We start from the raw sequence: 26932 nt of genomic DNA, 5'->3' as shown, positions 1-26932 counted from the left end.
TACGATTTTTAAAAAAAAGCATGTCCTGTGTATTTATATGAACATATGAGCGATTTCTCTGCGTCATCAAACCTTCACACACACGGCAGGTCAGAAAACTCAGTCCTGATGTTTCAGCCATTTCTTTTGCCTCCATTCTTCTCCTGCTGCTCCAATGTCCTAAAGCTTCTGATTAGCTTCACTCTCATTAACAGCAAAAACTCCATTTTATTACTATTTCATCATAGCTTTGTTGATTCAGCCACGGCTTGGTCTTCAGGTCTCAACCCAGTTCCTATGTTCTTCCTGCTCCAGCTCTTCCGGTTCTTCCTGCTCCAGCTCTTGCAGTTCTTCCTGCTCCAGCTCTTCCATGTCCTCCTGCTCCAGCTCTTCCAGTTCTTCCTGCTCCAGCTCTGCCATGTCCTCCTGCTCCAGCTCTTCCATGTCCTCCTGCTCCAGCTCTTCCAGGTCTTCCTGCTCCAGCTCTTCCATGTCCTCCTGCTCCAGCTTTTCAAGTTCCTCCTGCTCCAGCTCCTCAAGTTCCTCCTGCTCCAGCTCCTCAAGTTCCTCCTGCTCCAGCTCCTCAAGTTCTTCCTGCTCCAGCTCGTCTAGTTCCTCCTGCTCCTGCTCGCCCAGTTCCTCCTGCTCCAGCTCTTCCAGTTACTCCTGCTCCAGCTTTTCAAGTTTCTCCTGCTCCAGCTCTTCCAGCTGCTCCTGCTCCAGCTCTTCCAGTTCCTCCTGCTCCAGCTCTTCCAGCTGCTCCTGCTCCAGCTCTTCCAGTTACTCCTGCTCCAGCTCTTCCAGCTGATCCTGGTCCAGCTCTTCCAGCTCCTCCTGCTCCAGCTCTTCAAGTTCCTCCTTTTCCAGCTCTTCCAGCTCCTCCTGCTCCAGCTCTTCAAGTTCCTCCTTTTCCAGCTCTTCCAGCTCCTCCTGCTCCAGCTCTTCAAGTTCCTCCTTTTCCAGCTCTTTCAGCTCCTCCTGTTCCAGCTCTTCCAGTTCTTCCTAGGTCTTGTCTCCACATGTGATCAGACGTTCTCCAGGCCTTTCCCATCTGCGATTTGGAGGAAGAGATACTTTAAAACAATGTTTGTTTGGATCTCTGTGCTCTGATTATCATCTCTGGTTCATTTGTTAGAGATCTACATCTACATCAGGATTCCTGTGAAGCTGCTGTGAGAAGAAGAACCACGTCTATAAAAGCTCATTTTGAGGCAGAGAGGAACAACAGGAAATAAAATGACTGGCATTGTTGTCAGAGACAATCAGGACACACACACACACACACACACACACTCCTCTTGTGATACACCATGGTGCAGTGTGTGTTTTGGTTACAAGTCTATTACAAATATATCCAAATATAATCCCCAGTCTGAGCCAACAAATAAAAAAACAAACAAACAAAGGGTAAATGGCAGCATGTGTGTAACATTTGTGTCTCATCTCCCACACACGCAAGGCATTTTTAGCCCGCCGAATGGCTGTAAACATTGTTTCCATGGTAACAAGGCCATGGGAACATCAATAAGAGGATTGGAGATTCTGGTGATGGTCGAGTCATAAAGTGTCTTTGGCAGAAATCAGGAGTGTGTAACGTGTGTGAATCAGTGTGTGTTTCTATAAAGCTGCAATAATCTACGTCCCAAATGGAGCTGAGAGATGATGAGGAGAGTAACACACACACACATACACACGAATTTCTGTACGTCGGTATGGATGAGAATGTCCCCATTATGATTGGTCATCATGAGGAAAACGCTTTTTATTTCAGCTATATATGAATAAATAAGTAAGTAAGTAAGTAAACAAACAAACAAACAAATAAATAAATAATCAATCAAGCTGAAAGGTTTCATTTACTGAGATTAGTGAGGTTAGATTTGGGTATAGCATAGCATTAATTAGCGTGTGTGTGTGTGTGTGTGTAGTGGTTTGACACACTGATGCCCCTCTGTGGTTGAATTCACACACAGCAGCAGTAACACACTCTCACTGATCATTTAGCAGAAACATGATTGATTTAAATAAACTAAATTAGATTATTATAAAATGTACATTCTTTAGCTGTGTGGGTGTTTGTGTGGTGTGTGGTGTTCGTGTGGGTGTTTGTGTGGTGTTAGCGTGGTGTTCGTGTGAGTGTTTGTGTGGTGTGTGGTATTCGTGTGGGTGTTCGTGTGGTGTTTGTGTGAGTGTTTGTGTAGTGTGTGGTGTTCATGTGAGTGTTTGTGTGGTGTTTGTGTGGTGTTTGTTTGGTGTGTGGTGTTCGTGTGGGTGTTTGTGTGGTGTTTGTTTGGTGTGTGGTGTTCGTGTGGGTGTTTGTGTGGTGTTTGTTTGGTGTGTGGTGTTCATGTGAGTGTTTGTGTGGTATTCGTATGAGTGTTTGTGTGGTGTGTGGTATTTGTGTTGGTGTTAGTGTGGTGTGTGGTATTCGTGTGGGTGTTTGTGTGGTGTGTGAATGTTTGCATGGTGTTTTGTATGGTGTTTGTGTGGTGTGTGGTATTCATTTTGGGTGTTCATGTGGTGTTCGTGTGAGTGTGTGGTATTTGTGTGAGTGTTTGTGTGGTGTGTGGTGTTCGTGTGGGTGTTTGTGTGAGTGTTTGTGGTGTGTGGTGCTCGTGTGGGTGTTTGTGTGGTGTGTGGTGTTCGTGTGAGTGTTTGTGTGGTGTTCGTGTGAGTGTTTGTGTGGTGTGGTATTGATGTGGGTGTTTGTGTGGTGTGTGGTATTCATGTGGATGTTTGTGTGGTGTTCGTGTGAGTGTTTGTGTGGTGTGGTATTGATGTGGGTGTTTGTGTGGTGTGTGGTATTCATGTGGATGTTTGTGTGGTGTTTGTGTGGTGTATGAATGTTTGCATGGTGTTTTGTATGGTGTGTGGTATTCATTTTGGGTGTTTGTGTGGTGTTCGTGTGGTGTTTGTGTGGTGTTTGTGTTGGTGTTCGTGTGGTGTTTGTGTGGTGTGTGGTATTCATGTGGGTGTTTGTGTGGGTGTTTGTGTGGTGTATGAATGTTTGCATGGTGTTTTGTATGGTGTTTGTGTGGTGTGTGGTATTCATTTTGGGTGTTTGTGTGGTGTTCGTGTGGTGTTTGTGTTGGTGTTCGTGTGGTGTTTGTGTGGTGTTCGTGTGGTGTTCATGTGGTGTTCATGTGGGTGTTTGTGTGGTGTGTGGTATTCATGTGGGTGTTTATGTTGTGTTTGTGTGGTGTGTGATGTTAGTGTGACCATCACCACTGTGGAAAATATGCAGAGGCTTCCTCATTCCAGGCAGCAGGTGTCCCGACATCACATGAACATTAATTAATAAATGAGAGGAAGTGTTAAAAGCTTGCTAATGCTAATGACCCCTGCAGGGACATAACGGGTGGCTTGGTGGGTAGAACATCTGATGACATGACACCCTATCCCTAACCCTAGCCAGGTCAGAAACCTGGAGCAACCAAGCAAGTGGACAAGACGATGGTATTTACCATCATAGAGGCAAGACAGATGACTGGCCTTTGTGTTGATGGTAAGGAGAAGAATCCTGGACATCACCTGATGGAGTCCAGAAGACAACTATTGTCTCCACTCCACCAGGTCATCTTCAGTGGTCTTGCCAACACGGCCCTAACGTGACTCATGTACTCAGGTTTCACAAACTAAGACTAAGACAGAATTTCATCAATGTAAAGGACATCAAATCTGCACCTCACTGAAGATACTGATAAACATCTGGGATGGAGACCAGGTACTGGATGAGCCATAGGGTGTGACCGGATATTTCTAATTTTTTGTCCACTAGTCATCCTCAAGATGGATGAGGTTGACAGCACCTTGAGGGCTGATCTTGCTCCAGTGAAGCAGGTCTTAGTGAAACCCCCCTCCAACCTTTTTCTCAGAACTTCCCCCACTCTAACAGCTTCTCCTGATGTTCTCAGCATCTGCCCCATGGTGCAGCAGGTTATCAGCAGTCCTCTGTAAATCACACCGGGCTCTGGAGAATATCTACAACTCACTCTGCCAACACGAGGCAGCTGAACTCTGAGTGCTGCTCTGGGATCAAGACTCCAGTCCTGCCTCCAACTCCGACTCCACCATGTGACCTCCTGTAAAATAGACAGATGTCTGTAAGTGTTGCCCTCTGCTGGTGAGTCCAAATCACACACAACATGATCATAGAAACTAAGGATGAAGATCAAGGATGAGGTCATGGTTTTTATAATGATACTGATACAGAAACCATCAAACTACCATCCATCCATCCATCTTCTCCTTTCCTGTATGGTTTTCTCTCATCTAGCCGGTGTTCCTGCAGTGTTAAACACAATCAGAAGCACAGACAGTATGTGATGTATACCCTGACACCGCCACCTTATCTCTCTCTCTCTCTCTCTCTCTCTCTCTCTGTATATACACATATAATCTCTCTCTCTTTCTCTCTCTCTCTCTCTCTCTCTCTTTTTTTCTCTCTCTCTCTCTCTCCCTCTCTGTATATACACATATAATCTCTCTCTCTCTCTCCCCTGTAGAATCCATCATCTCTTCCATGTGCAAATGTATTCTCCACTCCGTCACTGCAGTGTGTGTGTGTGTATGTTAATGACTTCTCTCTCGTTTGCAGAACATTTTTACCTCCTCGTTCTTTCTCTCCAGCCGATCCTTTTGTTAATTTTCATTGTTTTGTGTTTGATCTCAAGGCCAGCCTGCTTGGAGACAGAAAGTTGTGTGATTTGTGCATCTGGGTTTTTTGTGATCATCACAACTCCAGGAAACGTCCATAACAGATGTTTGGATCATAGTGAAACTTCAGTAAGTAAAAAAACACACACCGTTTACCAAATGTGTTTATTCCATCATGAAAATCTCTCTCTCCTCCTTCTGTAGTAGAAATGACTTGTACATGTCCAGATTGCAGGTGTAGTGTTCAGCATACGTCCCGTGTACAGTGTTTATTATCTGTAGAAGTGAATCGAGTGTACCTGAAGGTAAATTAGCTGAGAGTAAATACCTGGACACCAGAGACACAGATTTAAATACCCAGTGTTACTCAACATCCTCAGGACAGAGGAGTTTACACTTTTCTCAGTAACATGACCAGCTGTGTTTTTTTCCTCTGATTAGCTGAGAGAGAGAGAGAGAGAGAGAGAGAGAGAGAGAGAGATGGAGGGAGGAGAGAGATGGAGGGAGGAGAGAGATGGAGGGGGGGAGACAGAGAGGGGGGGGGGGGGAGAGGGAGAGGGAGGGGGGGAGGAGAAAGAGAGAGAAAGAAGGACTGTTTATAGCTGCTGTTATATAATTGAGAACAGGAACTAATTATTCATTTTTTTGTTGAAATTGTAATCGTGAATCACAGCAGTAAAAAATGGGATAAACACATTTCTGTGTACATTATTACACTTCAGGGCAAGCGCGGTATTTGTCTGGTAATAACTGAAGATATTTCTCATGAAGATTTCTGAAAAACAAACAAACAAAATAAAAACAAACAAGGCATAATACTGAGGCGTCAAGTATTTATACTTTGCTGTTTCTGGAGGCGCGCGCCCTCTGCTGTCGATATGGGAGTGGGCGTGGCTATCTGTGTGACGTCGCAGGGAGTCCTCCTGAAAGCTGCGCGCTCTCGGTCTGCATGTCAAATACACACACACACACACACACACTCACAGACCCAGTGTGCTGCACTCCGCGCTTCTTCCCCTCACTGCTGAGATCTCAGAGGAGACACTATGGGTATGTACAGATCTATAAAATGGCGGCGCGGTGTCTCGCGCATCTTTAGTGCTAGAAGTTTGTTTTGCATGGTGTGCACGCGCGTTCGGTTTGTGCACGCGCTTGTGCGGATCAGAGTTAAAATGGAATAACACGATTAAGGGACAAGGGGGGTGGGGGCTGGCTCGTGACACTGACTCGTGTGTGCACTAACGGTTTTGAACGTGTCCTGATGTTTCACAGCACTCTTGAAAAAAGTTCACCTCAGCTCCACCTCCTCACTGTATATGAGTTAAATTAGTTAGGAACTAGTTGGTGCACTTTGTCTAATCGGTTAGGGATCTGAAGCTCCAGATGTCTCCACAGGTCCTGAAGCTCTCTGTGGAGTCTCTACATCTTCAACTGATCGCTTCTGCCTTCCTCCCTCCTGCATTCCTTCATTCAGCATGCATTTAATCTTTGTGTTAAATGCAGATTTACTGTTTTCTCTTTTCTTTCTGCTGATTTCACGCAGGATTTGTTTCTTCAGCATTTGCATGAATTAATTCTGGACCAGTTCTGGCACTCGTTCAGTTCTGGATATTATTTCCTAAATCTGTTTGTTAAATCTAGGTTTGTTAGTTCAGGATTAGTAACGCAGGACATGTTGCTTCAGGATTTCTTCTTTCATTCTGCTCCTCTCTCTCTCTCTCTCTCTCTCTCTCTCTCTCTCTCTCTCTCTCTCTCTGTGTGTGTGTGTGTTGAGTCCATCTCGAGGGCAGTCAAGGGTTTGGGGAAAATCCAGAGGAACATCACATCTCTGCTGTGTGTGTGTGTGTGTGTGTGAATAGTAACACAAGAACAAAAATCTTCAAGAAATTCCAAAGGAAAGATTCTTCTGGAATTTTGTTATTGTTGAGTGTTTTGTCCATCTGTGTTCTGAGGCATTCTGGGACGTGAGCAGCGCCTCGTAAAGACTTCCAGCAGGTTTAGAAAGGCTTTACGGCTTTAAGAGGACTGTGAGCCAGATGGGGAGAGCAGCTCTTTGTGTGTTGTTGTTGTTGTTGTTGTTGTTGTTGTTGTTGTTGTTGTTATCTAGATGCTCACACTCTCTTTCTCTCTTTTTTTGAAGATTATTATCCAAACTTTTCTCGCAGGTTTCTCAGTATAATCATGATCACTCTCTAAATCTTACACTGAAGGACCATAAGAAGGCACTGGACGTGGTGTTAATAAAATCTGGTGATTATTCTGTCTGTCTGATTATCAGCTCACCTCAGAGGCTTCACTGGAAAAGTTGAGTGTGAGGAAGTCTGGAGTTTCTGAGCTCTGCATTAACAGTGGACTCATCTGAAAGGAAATAGAATTAAACTGAGAACAAGCAGTGAAGTGTTTGTGTGTGAGAGAGAGAAAGAGACAGACATGTTTCCTCATGAGGACATTTCTGTGCTGAGAAAACCTCCAGCGTGAAAGTCTCAACACAGCAGGGTCTTGGAAAATCTTACTCACTGCCTCACTGCCTTGTTTACAGCCTGAAATAATCACATGCTCCGTGTTTGGCTCGCGTCTGATTTTGTTGATTTATTGTCCAGACTTTTGTTTAGTGAGATGTTATTAAACCCAGAGCTTCTCCTCAGCCTGGTGTTTGGAACCCGTGTTAGACGTTTGGTGAAGTGAGCAAGCTGGGTCACTGCACTGATGTCGGGATTAAAGACGCCGAGGAGAAACGGCCGAGTGAAGCGGCTTCGCGTTTAGCAAATAGAAAGCTAGCTAGAATGAGTTAACCAGATTAATCTCACAGGAAAGAGATAATGGTGATGTAATCATGTGCCTCAGTGACCACACTGTAGTGGACTTTACTGAACTGGTTATCTTGTCAAGTCGTGTGTTTCTCCTCCTCTCCTCCCTCACTGCTCTGGGCTTTGGGTGTTTTCTTTTTATCCCTCGTCTGTTTAATTGAGTCACAGAGAGTGTGACCTGGGAGATTAAAAGAAGGGGGGTGGGGGAGCAGTTATGTAGCCTTCAGGCCAATTTCCAAAAAATGTTCAATACCAGTGTGTGTGTGTGTGTGTGTCTGTGAAGAGCAGTAAGATGATGTTGTTGTAACAGAGGCAGGCAGTCATAGAGAGACCGGCCCTCTCACGCACACACACACACACACACACACACACACACACACACTTTTTCATGTCACTCTTTGTGGAAACATAAAGCGTCAGCATCAGATGCTTTGTTTTGTTCTGCCCGCGCATTTCCAGAAAGTCCTGGTCTGGTGATATAATGCTAACACCACACACACACACACACACACACACACACACACACAGAGGAATGCACTTATATAGGTGGAATAGAATGAGGTAGTGAAACAAATTCCAGTGGGAATTTCCAGTTACTGTATGCACTGGATATGATATTAGCATATCCCTTAGCATATTACCCATGATCCTCTACACTCACTGTGTACACCTCTGAGCTGTATTTAAGTTCATTTTGCTGAATCTGGTTTTCAAACATCATTTACTAGCACTAATGATTTATGCTTCTCTTCATTCTTCTTCTCATCCTACTCTTCATCCTTGTCCTTTTCCGTCTCTTCATCCCATTCTTCATCCCTCTCTTCATCCTTCTACTCATCCGTCTCCTGATCTGTCTCCTGATTCTTCTCCTTATCCTCCTCTTCATCCGTCTCCTCATCCTTCTCTTCATCCTTCTCATCATTCTCTTCCTCCTTCTCCTTCTCCTCATCCCTCCCTCCATCCCTCTCTTCATCCTACTCTTCAACCTTCTACTCAAACTTCTACTCATCCGCCTCCTGATCCTTCTCCTTCTCCTCCTCTTCATCCATCTCCTCATCCTCCTCTTCATCCTTCTCCTCATCATTTTCCTCATCCCATTCTTTATCCTTCTTCTCATCCCTCTCTTCATCCCTCTCTTTATCCTTCTCTTCATATTTCTCTTCATCCTCCTCATCATCCTCCTACTCATCCGTCTCCTGAACTGCCTCCTCATCCTCCTCTTCATCCTACTCCACATCATTCTCCTCATTCCATTCTTTATCCTTCTCTTCATCCCTCTCTTCATACTTCGCCTCATCCTTCTCTTTTAGTCTCTTTTCCCCCTTTCCCCCTTTTAGTCTCGATGTCTTTATTAGCACAAAAACCTAAATATTTCATTCTCATGATGGTTGGTTGTTTCTGTAGGAGAAACTTAAGTCAGCATAGAGAAAAGGAGAAGGTTTCTTATTCTGACTGGTTGATCTGAAGATCGCTGCAGGAAACTTTTAAACACTTTTCTCTGATTTCACAAACCTGCTGCGAGCCAGGAGTGTGTTTTACTTGGCCAAAAAAAATCCCTATCGGTTCTTTAGTAATTTCTCAGGATTTCACGACAGAATCTGACTCTCTGTTTCTTTTGGTCTGTTTCTTGGTGTTTTTTTATCTTCAGAATGTGAAGGCTGATTCATTTGGATTAAAAATTAATTATATAAGGTAAAACATCTGTGAAAGGATTCCAGATGGAACTTGTAGAGTTTTACTGAGTTTTTGTCTCCTGTTTGATGGAGTAGATATCAGTGCCCTCTGGGGCAGTTTCCTGTAATGTAGGGTAAATCCCTCCTCCCATTGTTCTCCATGTGGACAGTGGAGACGTCACACACTTCCGGGTCGCAGTGAAATGTGTCTCCAGTGTTCACGCCGTGTCTGAAGCTCTGCAGTGGATTGAAGCAGGACCTGGGGGTGAAGGGACATGGAGACATGGAGAGTGTAGGTCACTGAGCGAGCGTTTAAAAACACTGTTAAAATGCAGCCTTTGTCGAAGCAGCTTGAAAGCGAGTTTTGAAGGCTGGAACTTCTTGGCCTCGCTCCCACTGAGACACTCGGCTCCTACAGACGTCCCTTTGTGCTCTCCTCATTCTTCACTGCTGCTACTTGACTAAAGCAAAAAAAAAAAAGCTTCCTAACGGCACTAATCAAGCCCGAGTCTTCATCTGCATCCTGGATGAGTAAAAATACGATATGTTTGTGGCTGTAAATGCCAGGCGAAACTTCTTGCAGACTGAATTTTAAACACTTTTTAAGTAGGAACGCTTTCAGTAAGGAGGCCTCGACCTTCAGCCAGCCGGAATTAACGTGATTCAAACCATATGACCGCTGTTGAGCTCAGGCACTCGGGAATATCCTCCTGAAGCAGAGCGAATGCAGTCTGATGTCATATGATGTGAGATTTCCTCCTCAAAGTGAACAATAACACTAACACACCCTCACACACTGTGCACACTGCTCTGGAGGTGACATCTTCACTCTAAACCTTTGTGTTTTTTAGAAGCACATGTTCTCAGTGATGTTCTCGGTCATCTTTACCCAGTTCATTTCCATTGGAGCAGATTTTTGGGAAGAAACAAGGAACAAGGGAAAGGCTGTAGCATTCAAACTGTGGCATAATGAGGAGAGAGTACAGGAATTAGGTCTTAAACATGGCCTCCCTCGTTCAGCTGTAAATGCTGTGTGGATAAGAATTTCTCACATGGAATTTTTTCTGCAGACGGATGGACAGCTGCAGTAAACTCAATGACTTGCTTGTCCCTGGAGCTCAGCTGCTGAGGATCATGGTGAAGAACTGAATCACTTTAGACTGGGAAACTCGAGCTAATCCATTCGCTCAGGACTGTTATAGAAAAACATAAAGCTAGGACATGAAATGTTGCTTGAATATGATGTTCCTCATGATGTGAACAGATGGATAAGAGCAGCTGTGGGGAGAAAACCCACATGGGAGGAAATGGCAACAAACCCAGGACACAGTCATGTAATAACACTGTGGGGAAAAAAATCATCCACCTTAACGACTACTACAGAGTTTATAATTTTAATTCAAGTATTTAATCAACAACCGTTCCAGCGCTGTCTTCCTCATTTATACATCCTGCTCAATCAGATCAACTTTCATGCTAATTCCACCATCATCATGCTAGTAACTAGCCACCCCCCCCACAACATCAGCACATCCCACAGCTCCTAGCGTCCTGTAATACTTCGCTAACACAAAAAAACAACACCAGATAAACACCATTTATAAATGTTTTGTGTAAAATTCTCCTTTAAACACATTTAGCGCATTGGTCTTGTGTTGTGTTTCCCCTACAATGCTCACAAGTTAGCTGTGTGTGTGTAGTGGACAGTGATGTTTATATGATCAGATGCAGTCTTATATTCCAAAGCATTTCAATAAACAGATCTTTTTAGACAAAGTTAGCTAGTGAGGTTCGCTAATTGCTATAAAACCTTATTTCCAGCTGATCTGCTAGTGTGGACTAGAGCTAAACACAACAGAGTTAAAATCTAATATTAACACAGGAGCCCAGTTTCAGGTCCAAAGCTCAGCATGCTAATGTTTGTGTGTTCAGAGCTCGGAGTAGATGCTAAGATTCTTCTGATCAAACCTACAGTCCTGTATGTCAGAATGAGGAGGGAACCTGCATCCAAAACACACTGTTTCTGTCCGTCTGAGAATCTTAGAAACTTTCCTCACAAGTTGATGATCAAGCTGTTAAAAATGTCAGATGTTGTTTTTGGGAAATAAACTCGACATCTTGACAAGAAAACCCAAGAAGCGTGGTCTTTCAGGCGATAGATCAAATGCTAGCTAAGCTGTTGGTCTGGAGCCAGAAGAAGGGCTTTGCCAAAGAGCTTGGCAGTTCTGTAAGGTTTCACACACACACACACACAATGTGAACACTAATGAAACTCTACAGCGTCTTCAGCCAAACCAAACCTCAGAGTAGCTGCCTGAAACCCAGTTCCTCAGCAGAGCTCTGCGCTGACTTGGAAAGGCTCCGATTTCCATTTTTCCATCGCCGACTAAACGAGTTCTTGATGGCGTTTTGTCTGCTGCAGTGTCGATGCGGTTAAATACTAAATCTGGAGTGACTTCTTTTGGTTTCATGTAGAAAAGCTAGAGTATGAACGATGGGCTTTGGACTTTGTTGCTGTGGCCCAAAGCATCAAGTGATTCAGAGTTTCCTGTTTGAGTTGCGCCAAAATTCCAGCAGTGTTCCAGACTTCTTGCCTCGTACTTTGTGAATCGTCACATTTTCCTAAAGGTCATCGAATGACTAATGGGGTGATGGAATTGGTTTTTAGTACCAGGATTTAGGGGGAAAGATTTTGGGATGGGGTGTGTGTGTGTGTGTGTGTGTGTGTGTGTATATATATATATATATATATATATATATATATATATATATATATATATAATCTGCTGTGGATATGTTAATGACTCTGACTGGAGAGACTGGAAACTTTATTGAATATATGTTGGTGCCTCCATGGTGATGCTCTCTCCTGGTTCCTCTGAGCTCCTCATCCACACTTTTAGGTGGATTCTTCTCCGTGTTCATTCCCCTGGTGATATGGTTTGAGAAAGTCTTGTATCTCTGCAGTCCTGAGCCTGGCCTTGCTGTGTTTGTTTAACCGAGTTCCACATTTAGATGTTTGCCTTGGACCCGAGCGCTTGTTTTATATTAACTTGCTGGCTCGAGGCTCAGTGCTGTTTCCACCAAGTGGACGAGGTTTGTGCACGTAGCATCTTCTTCCTTCTTTGGTTGAATCTTTTAGAAGTTTCTGTTAAATCTCACTGGTTATTTTTGTACTTTACGTCCAGCCTGGTCTGTCCTTCATGGCTTTGACTTCCTGTCTTTGTTAACTCCACATTTAGACATGTACCTTGGGCTTAAGTCCTTGTTTTTATATTGAGTTTTTGACTCAAGTTTCTGGGATTCCTTGTTGCCTCCATAACACTCACCCAAGCTTCCTTCCTTCTTCAGACAGTGTTTTTATCCCAAACTTTAAGAACGTGTACCAGAAACGATTTTATTTCCGGAAGTCCAGGTACAGTTGGCCACAAACTTGAGCTATGCTCAGGTGTTTGTTTTGAATTGTTTTATTTCAAATTTGGAAGTTATAAATTCAATAAAGTGAATGATTTCTTCCTTCAGGAGTGCACCACTTTGCTCTTTATGTGCAGTTTGAAGCCTAGCATTAGAACCTGTCTGACCAGCAGCTACAATCTTTACCAGAACTGCCATTTGATCACCTCAAGAATTCAGCCAGAGTTTGGGAGGATGCTGTCTTTCAGAAGGATGCTTTGCTCTACAGAAATCTCTTGGTCATGGGACCTTGGAGCCAGTGGTACGTTTGGGTCAATGGATTCCTCCTGGTTGTTATTCCAGACCCTGTAGTTCCTCCTTCTGCAGTCTCAGCCAATTGATTTTTGCCTTCAAAAGGAGCTTGTGGCTGGTCTGTTCATGCAGAGATGCTGTCTAGCCTGTTGTCCAGTGTTCCCAGGATTCCAGAGTCCAGCTCCATCCTGGGAACTTTATACCCTGACCAGTATAAAATGAAGGTCCTGAAGGTGATTGAGTGTTACTAGCCTATAGCACTAGCTTCCTCAAGAATCTTTCAGCCAGTTTCATTCAAAAGAACATTTAGGTCCAGATTCTATTCTGCACTTTCTTTTGTTAGGAATCTCAGAAATGTCTCTTCATTTGTTTATTAAGCCAAAATTTCCATTCCATAATAAGCAGGAGGTTTTTCTCAGGAGTTTTTTTTTCCTAGTTGGCAGTGAGTAATGGAACAGTATAACGGGCAGTTAAACACACAAACGGGTTCCTCGTTCGGAAGGACGTTTCTCTTCACAAAAACTGAGCAGAGATGTGGGATAAATTTCCTTCTGCCTCTTTGTACTTTTTAGTCTGAAGTGTTGGACATTATGAACTTCTCTGTGTATCAATCTCATGAGCTACATGATGATCAGCCTCGGCATTGGTGGTGAACATTCCCACGCGGCTGGATGTCCATTGTGACTGGTTCACATTCTTCAGCTCTGTGGTTTTGTCAAAAGGGTCTAAGGCTTTAGGGTCAAAGTTCAAGAGAGTTGGGGTAAAGGCTAAAGAGAGCAGCTGATGTGGGCGTGTCCCATCCGACAAAGAGATCAGCTGGATACTTCAGTGAGGAGTCTCACAGCTGACGACGGTAAGGCTACTGAAGCTAGCAGATACATTTTGCACTCAAACACGTGAGCTGGTTTGGTTATCTGGGTTGCGTTTTTGTTGTTGTAAAAGTAGCTAACCTACATCTTTACTACTTCTTTATAAGATGCACCACTTTTTATAGGAGACAAAAGAAAATAAAACATTTATACCAAGTCAGTGCTTCAGCTCATCTAAACATTACTGATGGCAATTGGGTCTCTCGTTCTTGGGAACACATCTAATGATTTAATGCCAGATGATATTCGGTTCATTTCTGGTGAAATTTAAAGTCCAGATCTTCTGTCATGCTCAACACACCACCTTCTTTAATCCTACTACTACGTTTAGCTGGTTTAAACATGACTCTGTTGTTATTTTTTATTAATATTACTCTCAGACCTTGGCTAGTGTTGAGGATAAAAGCTGCCTCCGTTCTCATGAGTTCTTTCTGCTTGTTGATGGTGTGAATGGAGCTGCACAGGGCAGCTGTTGGTTTTCATGAATATTCAGAGCATCAGTCTGCAGTGGAGACGTGAACCCGGAGCCGTGACTTTCGTTCTGTGGAAAAACAAAAGTTTATTTTCAGTCCTGCTTTAATGGCATGTGGAAAACTGAAGCTGAACGTGAGAACCTGTGTGAAGGACGTGTGCAGATGTTTAAAGGTCAGCTGTGTTTTGATGTTCAGCTCCAGATATTGCAGATCTCTGGACTGTGAGCACCTTCGGGATTTAGGAATTTTTTGGTGCAATTTCTTTGTTTTTGTTTTTTAGCCGGATGTTAAATTTGTGCTCCAGAGATTTTAGTCGGTTATAAAACCCTTCAGCTCCACGTCACTTGGTCCAGTGAGATAAAACGAGTCCGTTAAATGGATGCATTTAACTACAACATAAAATACCAGTAGAATTCATTAAACTCCTCTTGTAATTTTTAAATAATAAGAACAGGGAGTTTCCAAGTGACTAAAACAGCTCTTTATTACACCGCAGCTCGTTTACAGACTAGCTGTAACATCCAGTTATTGAATTTTTAATAAGAATCAGAGTGTGAATCAGACTCTATAGTCAGGGTGTTTTTTTGTTTGTTTGTTTGTTTTTTGATAAAGGTAAAGATTTTTGTTTCTGACTGAAATCTTCTCCAGTATTTTGTTGGATTCTTGGGTTTACTCTTATTCCCACTCACTCGTCACCACACACCAGTGACTGCCAGAGAAAAGAGGATCCAAAACTCAGAACATGTCATTAGTGGCCTGCTGATTCAGTGGCATTGGTCAGTGTCCATTTACTGTGAGAAATAACACTCTGTACTCTCAAAACAGGGCACGAAGGTGGACCAAACCAGTGTATTGTTCAGTTTGGCCCCAGTTTATTATTTTATAAGGTTTCCGGAGCTTTAGATGAAGGATCAGGTTGATGACTCTGTAGACATCAGGGTCAGAATCACAAAAACGGACAGATTTCCAGTAAAAAAAAAAAAAAAAAACTTGAATAATCCTTACACTGTTAACATTACACCCTGAGCTTTTTCGGTGTGGACTTTTGTCAGCGTTTCTTTATTTTGCTCTGTTTTGACCTGTTTAAACATATCAAGAAAAATAAAAACCACCTGCTGTCCTGATGTTTAATCCAGCATGCCTTTTAACACCCCACTGTCACCCTCATCCTGTTTAATAGCAAAGAATCTGTAATAAATCCAGTACAGAGGAGAAGTGTAAGTACAGACGGTGTCCCTGAGCTTCAGAACAATTTCTTTACGAAGAATTAGAGAGAGAGAGAAAGCTAGCATCACCGTTCACCAGGCCACTAACTTCCAGGAGCTTTGCTAGCTACAAAAACATCAGGAGATCTTGTTAAACTGTGGACAGATTGACTTTGATGATCATCTTTAGGATGCTGTTTTTTCCTCTGAAAGGCTATAGCTGTACAGAATGCAAACTTTAACACTTAATTTGGAACATGTCCCGTTTCATGCTAATCATTCTGAAAGAGACTGAAATATTCTCAGACGCTGAGGATATTTTAGCTCTAGATATTTAAGCTGATCATCTCTTGCTGGCTCATCGGTGCTTAAAATAGGCCAAAAACTCATCTGATGGAATTTTGAGGTTATTAATCACTCAGTTTTACCCTCTCGGTTCAGTTATTTTTCTGTTTTAATGAGTTTTACACAGAGATAACGAGGAGGATCTCAGAGTCTCACAGTGACTGTGTTTGTTTTGAGTATAAAGACGGGGATTTCTGGAAGAATAATTGTGTTGTTCTCGGTTTGGCTGAGACACGCGTTCTTCCATCTCCTGATATTTCCTGCTCTAAGTATAGAGTATAATTTGCTTTAATGAGGACAGGATGCTCGGTTTTCACGACTCTGGTCCTGATGGTGTTGCCAAGCAAGATTATCCCCGAGTGTTTTCCGAGGAACCAAACGTTTTCTGCTTTTTGTTTCATTATTCTGGTTAAAATTCGCTGATTTCTCAGGCAGTATGACCTCAACAACTGATTACAGTGTAAAATAAAACTCGGTTAAACCGTTTAAATGGAGAGACTTTGTAACTGGAAAACTGCTGGAAAGTTTGAATGTTTTCTGAACAATCCTTATAGAGTGCAGGGGCTCAAATATACACTATATTGCCAAAGGTTTTGGGACACCCCCTCCAAATCCTTGAATTCAGGGGTTCAGCTTGACCCCTTAGTTCCAGTGAAAGGAACTCTTAATCCTTCAGCATACCCAGACATTTTGGAAAATTTTATGCTCCCAACTTTGTGGGAACAGTTTAGGGATGGCCCCACTCTAATTTATCCCAAAGATGTTCTATCAGGTTTTCAGTCAGGACTCTGTGCAGGCCAGTCAAGTTCCTCCACACCAAACTCGCTCATCCATGTCTATATGGACCTTGCTTTGTACACTGGTGTGCAGTCATGTTGGAACAGGAAGGGGGTCATCCAAAATTGTCCAAAATGTCTTGGTATGCTGAAGCATTAAGAGTATCTTTCACTGGAACTAAGGGGCCAAGCCCAACCCCTGAATTCAATGATTTGGAGGTGTTCCAATACTTTTGGCAACATAAGTGTAACTAATAAAACGCAGACAGAAAAGTAAAAAAAAAAAAAAAAAGGAAAAAGAAAGATACTGCAATTATTTATGTAATCATCTGCTTCAGAGTCAGGAAATTATTACTTAGATAAATAAGTAAATAAATAAGTCAGTAAATTGGTTAATAAGTAATTAAATAGTTCCTAATTTTTTATTCACATTATTTTAATTATAAAATGTAAATAAAATACTGTTTGATTGCTGTTTGTATGAATTTTAATATTACATTCACAGAAGTTTAATTGCTCTGATTTTCCTACTCGGTAAAGGTTTATTATTTTGTAGTAAACATATAAACCTAGTATTTTATCAGCAAAACTATTCATGAATTTAACATTAATATCTTTATAATATTAAATAATAAAGTAATAAATAGGTCACTGTATTGTTGTCCCGTGTTGGTTTTTAAATCAATTCAGAGCTGCAGAGTTCAGATCAATAACCTGCTTTGACAGGTCGATACACCGTGCACACACACACACACACACACACACACACACACATGACTGTACATTAAACTTCTGTCTGTTAATCAGCACCAGATTCAATCATCAGCACAAACTACAGAACAAAATATCACAAAAGCTCTTTATCTGGAGAACTGAATCACTGACTGAATTATTTCTGATTATTTTGTACACACACAGAGTTTACTGTATAATTAATATATAACTATCACAAGCATTTGTCACATGACTTTTATTACATCAAAGAATATTTATTTTATTACACAGTTTTAACACAACAATCACATGAAAAACAGCACCGTATAATAAGCAGCTGTGTGTGTGTGTGTGTGTGGGTGTGTGTGTGAGAGAGAGAGAGTGAGTTGAAGGTTCATGAGAAAGTTCCCATGTTGTATAGCGGCTTTCCTGCATCCTTTCAGATGATTGAGCGCTAGCAAGATAATGAATCCAAGCCTTTTCCCCTAATGACTAGTACACACACACTCTTTCACACACAGACACACACACACACACACACACCAAATGTGTGAATAAACACATTTAAAAGGTGAACTGCTTGCCAGATTGTTCTTACACTGTCCTGTTGCTGCACGGCGGTTTAGCTACCAGTGTTAGATTTAGCTAGTGAGCAGAGTGATGGACAAGTGTCCAGTTGTGTTCAGGAGCTGATCACTAACCAGCTACTGAACTAGCTAACTATCAGCTGCCCACAGCTTTATTTATTACTCCTTATTAAATGTTCATGCAAAATGCTAGCTAACTGTGTTAGCAAGAGACTTTAATAACCAGCTGCAGATCCTCTACATTCACAAATAATGAGTTCTTCATCTCTTTCTCTCTCTCTCTGTGAAAACGGGCCCAGTCCATATGGTGGCTGTTTCTCTATTGTGTTTGTCTGGGAACATTTATACACACACAGACAAAATGAAATAAAGAGGCCCTGATTGTCATTCATAGTGTGTCTCTTGCTCTGTGTACAAAGAGGACTGAAGGAAGGTTTCACATTGGTGTGTGTGTGTGTGTGTGTGTGTGTGTGAAGGAGAGAGAGAGGGAGAAACAGAAGAAGGGAGGAATGTTTGGTGGATGAGGTTTAAGCCACTATGGAAACTGTGAAGGAGGAAGGCAGAGGAAAAAAAAAATACAACACACACACACTCTCTTTTTGCGTACACACACACACACACACACATGCGTGCACACATACAGAACTGTTGTTTTTCTTGTGTTGTACAGACAGTCAGAACTGCAGGATGATTCTCCACTGTAGGATTTGATTCTCTTTACACACACACACACACACAAATAATCAGATTATTGTCAGATGTTGGAGATAATCAGATTATTGACCTGCTGATCTAAGTACACTGATGAACTGAATAATTTAATTCAAAATTGAATTGGGAATTGAATAAAAACTAATAAACGCAGTGATGTCATTATATCATTTACTTCTGAAGCTGCAGATATTATTACATCACAGAGTTCAGGATATGAAAATGAGCTTTCTGTAAGTTTCTGTTAATAATGATGTTGTATGTTTATAAGCTGCATGTCTGTAGAGGAAACACTGTGCTACCACCACCACCATGCTTCACAGAGGGTTCAGAGTGTTTGGGTTTCTGCCAATAAAATGTATTTGTGTGTTTCTGTTGGCAGGTTGCGTGGACTGCTGTATAAAGTGTTTAGGAGGCGTTCCCTACGCGTCGCTATTGGCCACCATTCTGTGTTTCTCTGGTGTTGCTCTGTTCTGTGGCTGTGGACATGTGGCCCTGAGCGGCACTCTGACCATCCTGGAGAACAACTTCTACAGGAACCCCAGTGAAACCAGCATGCTCACTGACATGTACGTGGAGGGTTGTTTGGGTGTGGGAGGGTGTGTGTGTGTTAGGGGGGTGTTTGAGTGTGGGAAGGAGTGTTTTGGTGTGTGTGGGGGTGGTGGTGTTTGGGTGGGTGTGGAGGGTGGGGGGTTTGCTATTTGAGTGAGTGCTAATGATCTATATAAATGTGATTCCACTTTTCAGTTTTTATATTTTTACACCTCTCTCTCTTCCTTTCTACTCTTTTTCTTTTACTGTCAGTTTCTTTTCTTCATTTCCTGTATCCTGTCTTTCCCCCTCAGTGCCGTCTTGTTTACTTTTCAGAAGCCAGAGTCCATGATAAATCCTCATGGAGTATAAATAGTTTCAGACAAAATTCAGCTGTTAGTGTTAATGTCGCTGTGTTTAACTATCATTAACCCTGCATCGGTGTTGCTGATATTATTACATCACAGTATTCAGGATATGCAAATGAGCCTTTTAACCAATCACAATGCACCAACATTTCTCTATCCTTATCTTTATACTTGTTCGGTCTCTCACTCTTTTATTTCTCTTCATCTTTATTTTCTCTTTTGCCTCCTTCATTCTGTCCTTATCTCTCTCCTTTACACACACACACACACACACATAATATAATGTGTATATATATATATATATGTATGTATATATATATGTATATATATATGTATATATAAAGTACAAAGATATTCGATTCTTATTTTAATGCAAGAAATCTTTGGTTGCGTGTGTGTGTGTTCCTCTCCAGAATATATCTTTTACAGTATGTGATTTATGGCATTGCTTCATTCTTCTTCCTCTACGGGATCATCCTGTTGGCTGAGGGATTTTACACCACCAGTGCAGTGAAGGAGCTGCACGGAGAGTTTAAGACCACCATCTGCGGCCGCTGCATCAGCGCCATGGTACTGCACCGCTCCATCTCCCACACTGCACCGCTCCATCTCCCACACTGCACCTCTCCACCTCCCACACTGCACCTCTCCACCTCCCACACTGCACCTCTCCACCTCCCACACTGCACCTCTCCACCTCCCACACTGCACCGCTCCACCTCCCACACTGCACCGCTCCACCTCCCACACTGCACCGCTCCACCTCCCACACTGCACCGCTCCACCTCCCACACTGCACCGCTCCACCTCCCACACTGCACCGCTCCACCTCCCACACTGCACCGCTCCACCTCCCACACTGCACCGCTCCACCTCCCACACTGCACCTCTCCACCTCCCACACTGCACCTCTCCACCTCCCACACTGCACCGCTCCACCTCCCACACTGCACCGCTCCACCTCCACCATAAAGTCTAAGATCTTAACATCAAAAGATGTTTTTCATGTCTTCGTTTCAGTTTGTGTTCCTCACGTATGTTCTTGGAGTTGCTTGGCTCGGAGTTTTCGGGTTTTCCTCGATCCCAGTTTTCCTGTTTTACAACATTTGGTCCACGTGTGCATCCATGGCCTCCAGCTCTCCAGCCAACTCCTCTGTTTGTGTGGACATGCGGCAGTACGGTATGTAAAAATGTAACATTCAGCATTAACAATAAATAAAATAAATAGAAAATATGTAAAATTAACATGTTTATTCAAGAATAACATGGATATCTGTGGAGTTCTCGATAAACACTAAACTAAAATCTACCACTAGACTACCACTAGACTAAAGTGCTTTATAGGAAAACATTATAGAAAACAAGTGAAACTTCATTAACTTGTCAAAGCAACACAATGTATAGGTCCTGATGCTGTGGTATTTTTAATAATTACAATTAATAATAATTGTAAGCGTTTATAATGATTGTGAGGTGACTTTTTTTTGTTCTTGCAGGCATTATTCCATGGAACGCCACTCCAGGAGTCGCTTGCGGTTCGACGCTTCTCGACATCTGTAACTCTAACGAGGTATTAACACAGTGCTAGGGTTAAAAGTGCAGATTCTGCTGTAGAGAGTAAATCCTCTTTCAGCTGCAGAAGGTTGCCAGATTGTTAGGGGATCAGGGTGGTAAAGGGAATAAGGGAGGGGGGGATCAGGGTGTTAGGGCATCAGGTTAGGTGGGGATCAGAGTGGGAGGGATCAGGGTAGGAGGGGATCAGGGTAGGAGGGGATCAGGGTGGAAGAGGATCAGGATGGAAGAGGATCAGGGTGGGAGAGGATCAGGGTGGGAGATGATCAGGGTGGGAGCGGATTAGGGAGTTGCTCCAAGAGTTAAAGAAATTCTCTCAGTTGTTGATGTTTGTACAGTAAACATGTTACTCTAACTGTACACAGTGTTAGGAGGATTGGAGTTTGTGTTACTCCAGATGTTACGGTGGGTTTCGGTGGGTTACGTTCGTGCTGTTCAAGCCGTTATATTTATATATTCAATGTTTTGTTTCATTGTTTGTGTATATTTATAGGTGTATTTCCAGCTGTTGTGGTAATTTGTGTCTGTTGCAGGCTTTAGGTTTGTGTATTTCAGTCTGTGGATTATTTGAGCCATTACGCTAGTTAGCCCAGATGTTCGTGTTTTTTTTTTGTTTGTTTGTTTTTTTCTTTTTAATGGTAATGATACTCCAGCAGTTGTGGTAGTTTACTACGTTGTCATGGTAACATGCTAGCATGTTTTGTGTATATTACGATATGTGTGACGCTTCAGCCGTTACAGTAAAGTGGTCAGCTGTCTGTGTGTTTGTGGTGGTATTCCACCAGCAGTTGTGCTGCTTGTGTTACTCCATCAGGTATTCTATTAATGAGTTACATACAAACATCACACATGCAGTCAAACAACAGCAAGATTCACTGATGGTTTGTTTTCTCTCTCTCTCTCTCTCTCTCTCTCTCTCTCTCTCATTTAGTTCTACTTGTCCTACCACCTGTATATAGTTGCGTGTGCTGGAGCCGGAGCCACCGTTATCGCCATGGTGAGTGTTAATGCAGGTTTACTGACTGTCCTTTCCCTCTGAACATCACTGAGCAGAAAAAAACAACCTGTTCAGATAGAAACCTGTTCAGATCACAACTAAGCGAGGTGAAACAGCAGGCGTTGGGTTTTTATTGAATCTGATGATTTATTTCATTTCTTCTTCTTCTTTTCCCCTCAGTTCATCTACATGATGGCTACCACTTATAACTTTGCTCTACTGAAGTATAAGAGCAGAGAAGACTGTTGCACTAAGTTTTAAACTCACACACGAATCATACGGACAATAAAAAAAAAAGAAGTAAAAAATGAGAAAAGAATCCGGACCATGGAATGTGTAAATATTTAGCTATATCTGTATTTAGCGTTTTTTTAGACCAGGAGCTCAGCAGCTTCCTAACGATCTTTAATAAAAACAGCCTCCAATGATTATTTACCCCCCCCCCAAAAAAACTAGCTAATAATATAATCACTAGTGGCACTAGCATTTAACGGACCCGCTTTATGGGACACTTTATGCTAATTTTTCACTCACCGTAATTGTAGCTGATTCGCTAAGACCTTTTAGCATTAATAGTGCTTAGCTTCAAGGTTAATAAAACTAACAAGTCCGCAATAAACGCTGTACAAACACACGCGCTTGCCTTACTGACTTTATTAAAGATGGCTGCTGCTATTTTATCAGAAACTCGAAAGCTATGGTGTTTAGTGTAGAAAGTGTTATCAAAAAAGATTTACGTAAAAACAGCAATATATATATATATTTTTTTGTTTACAAATTTGACAGGTTTTGCTAACAAACAAATAACCAATTAGCATTATGTTAACTCCACATCGAAGACTTACACAGATACACACCTCGCTGGTCTACGTAGTGCTTTAGTTACTCTAAAGTAAACTCGATAAGTTTGTGTGTAAATTGTGTAAACATATGAACATTAGGGTCGAATTTTAACCTAGTGTGAAGATTAGCATGAGGCTAAAAGGGTGGTGCTACATTTTGATTAATTGTTAGCAGCAAAATGTGAAAGTTTGAAAATGTTTGGAAAGAAAAACTGTGCCGACTGTAACGATGCCTAATTGCGCGCTAGCTTTATATCAGCGCTAATTAAAGTTAATTACTATAACTAGCATCCAACAACACCAGCTGTGTGTACTTTATACCGTTTGTGCAGTTAGCATGACTGCTCAGGTACCTCCAGGTAAAGAGGCTCATTTAGACATATTATAAAGATGAGTAGCAACATGTGGTTAATTAAAACCCCTAAGGTACCGTTTTCCTGGGCTTCAGTGCAGCGAAGGAACATTCTCACCAGTGTGTCTTTTATTATTTAGATTTTTCATCAGAAATGATCGTTTGGATTAAGCGGAACAGCAGCATGCCTATTTTTATTTCGAATGTTTTAATTAATGTTTCCTTTTATTCAGTATTACCTTTAACTTCTGAAAAGAAATGTAACCTTATTTTATTTTCTTTGACATACAAAATAAATATGCTTTGTTTACACAACCATCCTCCGTGGTCTTCATCATCATTTCATCCATGATGCTCGCTGTCCAGCTGCTCATTAACAAGGCTTCGTTCACGTCATCCCAGACGCATGCAGGCAGTTTGTCCTCGCTAACCGCTTTGCTGTTGCTGGCTTGCATTGCTTTCCTGTCTAAATAATTCTAACAATCATCATCGTTTATGGGGTCGTGGGATAAAACGTGGTTTATTGGGACTTGGTTTGTGTGTACCACTTGGTTAGTGTTGACCAAATGTCCCCAAAAGGGCAGGAATATCTAATAGTTTTGATTTTGTGAGGACAATTGTCAGGTTCCTGTGAGGAAAACGGTTTTAATTAGAAAAACTAAAAGAGCTGAAAAGGTTTCCTTAGGCTACTGAGGTCAAGGTTCCAGTTAGATTAGGTGTAGCATAGCGATGATTAGCTGCATTAGTAATTACAGCAGTGAAGGTCCTCACAAAAACAGGAAGACAAGTGTGTTTTTTTTTTAAGGAACCTGGTTAGATTTTCTTGCGTGATGCTAGCAGGCTCGCTCTGGCAGATCCAGCTCCTCATGATTATAGAGACCCCATAACACTCTTTACAATAAATAACAATTTTTTTAGAACATGTTTTGTGGAGACAGAGTTCGATGTGACTGTTAATATGTTCTCAGTTACAGAAGCAGTATCGGGTTTATAATATTGTACAATTTTATTCATATTAATTATAATAATGTTATACGTTTTGTCTAAATGTAAGTAGGAGGTGGTTTGTGGGGACCTGCTGTTTTAATGGGCTGTAAAAGTTACAGACACAGTTTATTGGGGTTTTTATCTAAAAAAAAAAAAAAACTACACATTTTAAATAATATCTTTATTCAGGTTTAGACAGTGTGGTTACTATAGAAACGAAAATTAATCAGTTGAGAATAACATTGCTGTGGTATTATTATTAACATTAATAATAATAATGTGTCCTATCATACAGCATCACTTGTGTCTGGACTGCATGTTATATTGGGAAACAAACCTGTGTGTGTATGTGAGAGTGTGTTTGAGTGTGTGTTTGCATGTAGTTGTAGCTTGTGTTTATTTGGTGTGTGCTGCTGGTCTCTCTTGCTTGTTGCGTCTCTACTCGACCCTCTCGTAGGCATTACTGCGACTCGGACGTGTTTTTGTGGGAATGTAATGAGCTTTCCTTGCTTTTTTTTTGGCTTGCTTCTTGCCGTCGTTAACAGCTTCTCTCTCTCTCAGATCCACTACCTTATGATCCTCTCGGCGAATTGGGCCTACCTAAAGGACGCGAGTCAAATGCACGCGTACCAAGACATCAAAACCAAGGAGGAGCAAGAACTGCAGGACATCCAATCACGTTCAAAAGAATGCCTCAATTCCTACTCGTAAGACCCCTGTTAACATCGGCAAAAAAGAAAGGAATGAAAACCTTTCGGTCGACGCCACGAGGCTAACTAACGCAGCTTTCACCACCTCAGCTAACACTCGCGTCCGTCTGCACTAACCCTCACGTCCACGCTCCCTCCACCTGTCTTCAGGTCTCTTCACTTTACTCTTTATTTGATCTAGTGTTATTAAATTGTTCCTCTGTTCACAACAGGACAAAAATTTAAATATTTCCTGAAAGTTTGTAGAATTTTGTTATTTGTTAGTTACGTTTTGATCCAAGTTTTAATCAAAGCAATGTTAAGAGCCTTATGACAAACAGGATTTAATTTTTGAAAATAAATTTAATGGCATTTTGGGTTTTGTTGAATTGGAACATAGGTTGTTTTTTTTTTTGGAAAATCCGAAAAAGTGAATTTGTACAATTTTAAATGCTGTGTGGCTGAAAAACTGTGATTCCCCCCCCCCAACCCATAAAAAAAAAGAATAGAAATGATCTACCTCAGTGGAGCTCAGTGACTGTTAACCACTCAGTTTACTTCAATATGGCTGGAAAATTGTTTTAGGAAACAATTTTTTTGTTTAAATTTTTTTCCCCAACCAGGAATAAATAAAAATAATAATAAAAAAAAAATGTAAAAAGATTTTAAAAAATCTTTTTAATTCCTAGCTGGTGTAAAATACACAGTAATTTTCTGAAGTTTCTGAAACTGTATTGAAAAATAGAAAAATGTTTAGTTTTCTCCCAGAGTAATTTTTGAAGTGCAGTGAATAAATTCACTCACATTTTCACGACTAGAATTTTTTTTTTACTGTAATTTTACAATAAATACTGATGATAATCTCGTTTTACGTGGACCAAGATTATTTAAAAACAATTAAAAATTGTTTAAAGGTAAGTGAGAAAAATTGGGAGCGTTACACAAATAATTTTCACACAAATATTAAAAATGTCAGAAGAGTTAAAACTTTTTTTTTTTCTTGTTTAAATCCAGAAGTTATCTGGATTTTTGTTTGTTGTTATAAAGACAGGAATAAGATGATTTTTAGATTTAGAGACGTTTATCGTTTCCATGCTGAACATTTTTAACATCATTTTTTTTTTTTTTTTTCTTCATGGCCTCAAATGTCTGTAACTATTTTAGTGCTGCTGTTAAGATCTTTTTCTTAATGACTCGGTTATATTTTTGACAGCGAAAGTTGTTTGTTAGAAATTTATAAAAAAGACCTTTCATTTTTAGAATTTCACCTAGTATACAGTTTATTTTTTGTTAGTATTTCTTTTTTTTTTTTTTTGAAGCTCTGTGTAACTCTAATCTGTGGAGAAACGCTTCATGGTTTTTAGACATGTTTATATTTTGTTTTAAGTACAAATAAAGTCCTTTTTACTGTTCCTGCAGTTCAAAAGGCAGTAAACTGTTACAGAAAGTATTTTTGTAAAGTCTTCCTAAAGCATTTTGTTGCTGTTTGAGTTAGAAGATAATTACAGGACTTTTTACAGGACTGTTTACTTAGTGATACTTTTGCATTGAGAAAAGAAAATCTACAAAAAAAAAAGTGTAGTTGTTTGTACTGATGATTAGAGTAGACGGCGTTTACCTTTTTCTCTTTTTTAACTTCATTGTTGACTTTCAACTGGAGAGTGAGCTTTTAAACAGGTTTAGAAGTGTGTGTGTGTGTGTGTGTGTTGGATGGGGTATGGAACTGAAGCCTGTTGTTGATGGAGTTTCTCCTGATCTCCAGTTTGATGTATTTGGTATTCGATGTGTGAGAATTAGACGATGGCATCCATTGCGTGAATTTTATCCTAAAGTTGAATAAACCTGATTTGAAAAGGTTTAAAAAAATAAATGTAAAAACATTTTCAACAAATTCTAGGATTATTTCAAGACAAATTTTTTTGTGTTTATCAGCAGAAGCAGAAACCCAGATGTTTTGTCAGTAAAAGTGAAGCGTGAGAGCGACTAACGCTCTAAACTTCTGTTTAATTCACCTGTGGAACTCAGTTTATTAACCAATCTGCTAAAGTTTGTTTTTTAATGAAAAATAAAAACACTTATCAGACTCTGACCTTC

The 26932-nt window shown here is 41.2% G+C and overlaps 1 protein-coding gene across 3 annotated transcripts; it reads left to right on the top strand.

The window, feature by feature from the left end:
- The first annotated feature begins 5530 nt into the window (after positions 1 to 5530).
- Positions 5531 to 26927, top strand: gpm6bb (glycoprotein M6Bb). Of its 3 annotated transcripts, none has more exons than XM_058391017.1 (7): positions 5531 to 5685; positions 18883 to 19069; positions 19813 to 19969; positions 20420 to 20579; positions 20896 to 20969; positions 21903 to 21968; positions 24711 to 26927. In XM_058391017.1, the coding sequence occupies exons 1-7, from the start codon at positions 5682 to 5684 to the stop codon at positions 24858 to 24860; spliced, it is 798 nt and encodes a 265-aa protein (XP_058247000.1). In that variant the 5' UTR covers positions 5531 to 5681; the 3' UTR covers positions 24861 to 26927. The 3 variants fall into 3 exon arrangements, with proteins under 3 accessions (XP_058247000.1, XP_058246999.1, XP_058247001.1); XM_058391016.1 differs by lacking the exon at positions 5531 to 5685 and adding an exon at positions 13389 to 13673; XM_058391018.1 differs by lacking the exons at positions 5531 to 5685; positions 24711 to 26927 and adding exons at positions 13417 to 13673; positions 22149 to 22410.
- The last annotated feature ends 5 nt before the right edge of the window (positions 26928 to 26932 follow it).

The sequence above is a fragment of the Hemibagrus wyckioides genome, linkage group LG06 (assembly GCF_019097595.1).
Source record: "Hemibagrus wyckioides isolate EC202008001 linkage group LG06, SWU_Hwy_1.0, whole genome shotgun sequence".
NCBI classification, from domain to species: Eukaryota; Metazoa; Chordata; class Actinopteri; order Siluriformes; family Bagridae; genus Hemibagrus; species Hemibagrus wyckioides.
The sequence above is the reverse complement of the archived record's forward strand: the minus strand, read 5'-3'. Positions and strand labels throughout refer to the sequence as shown.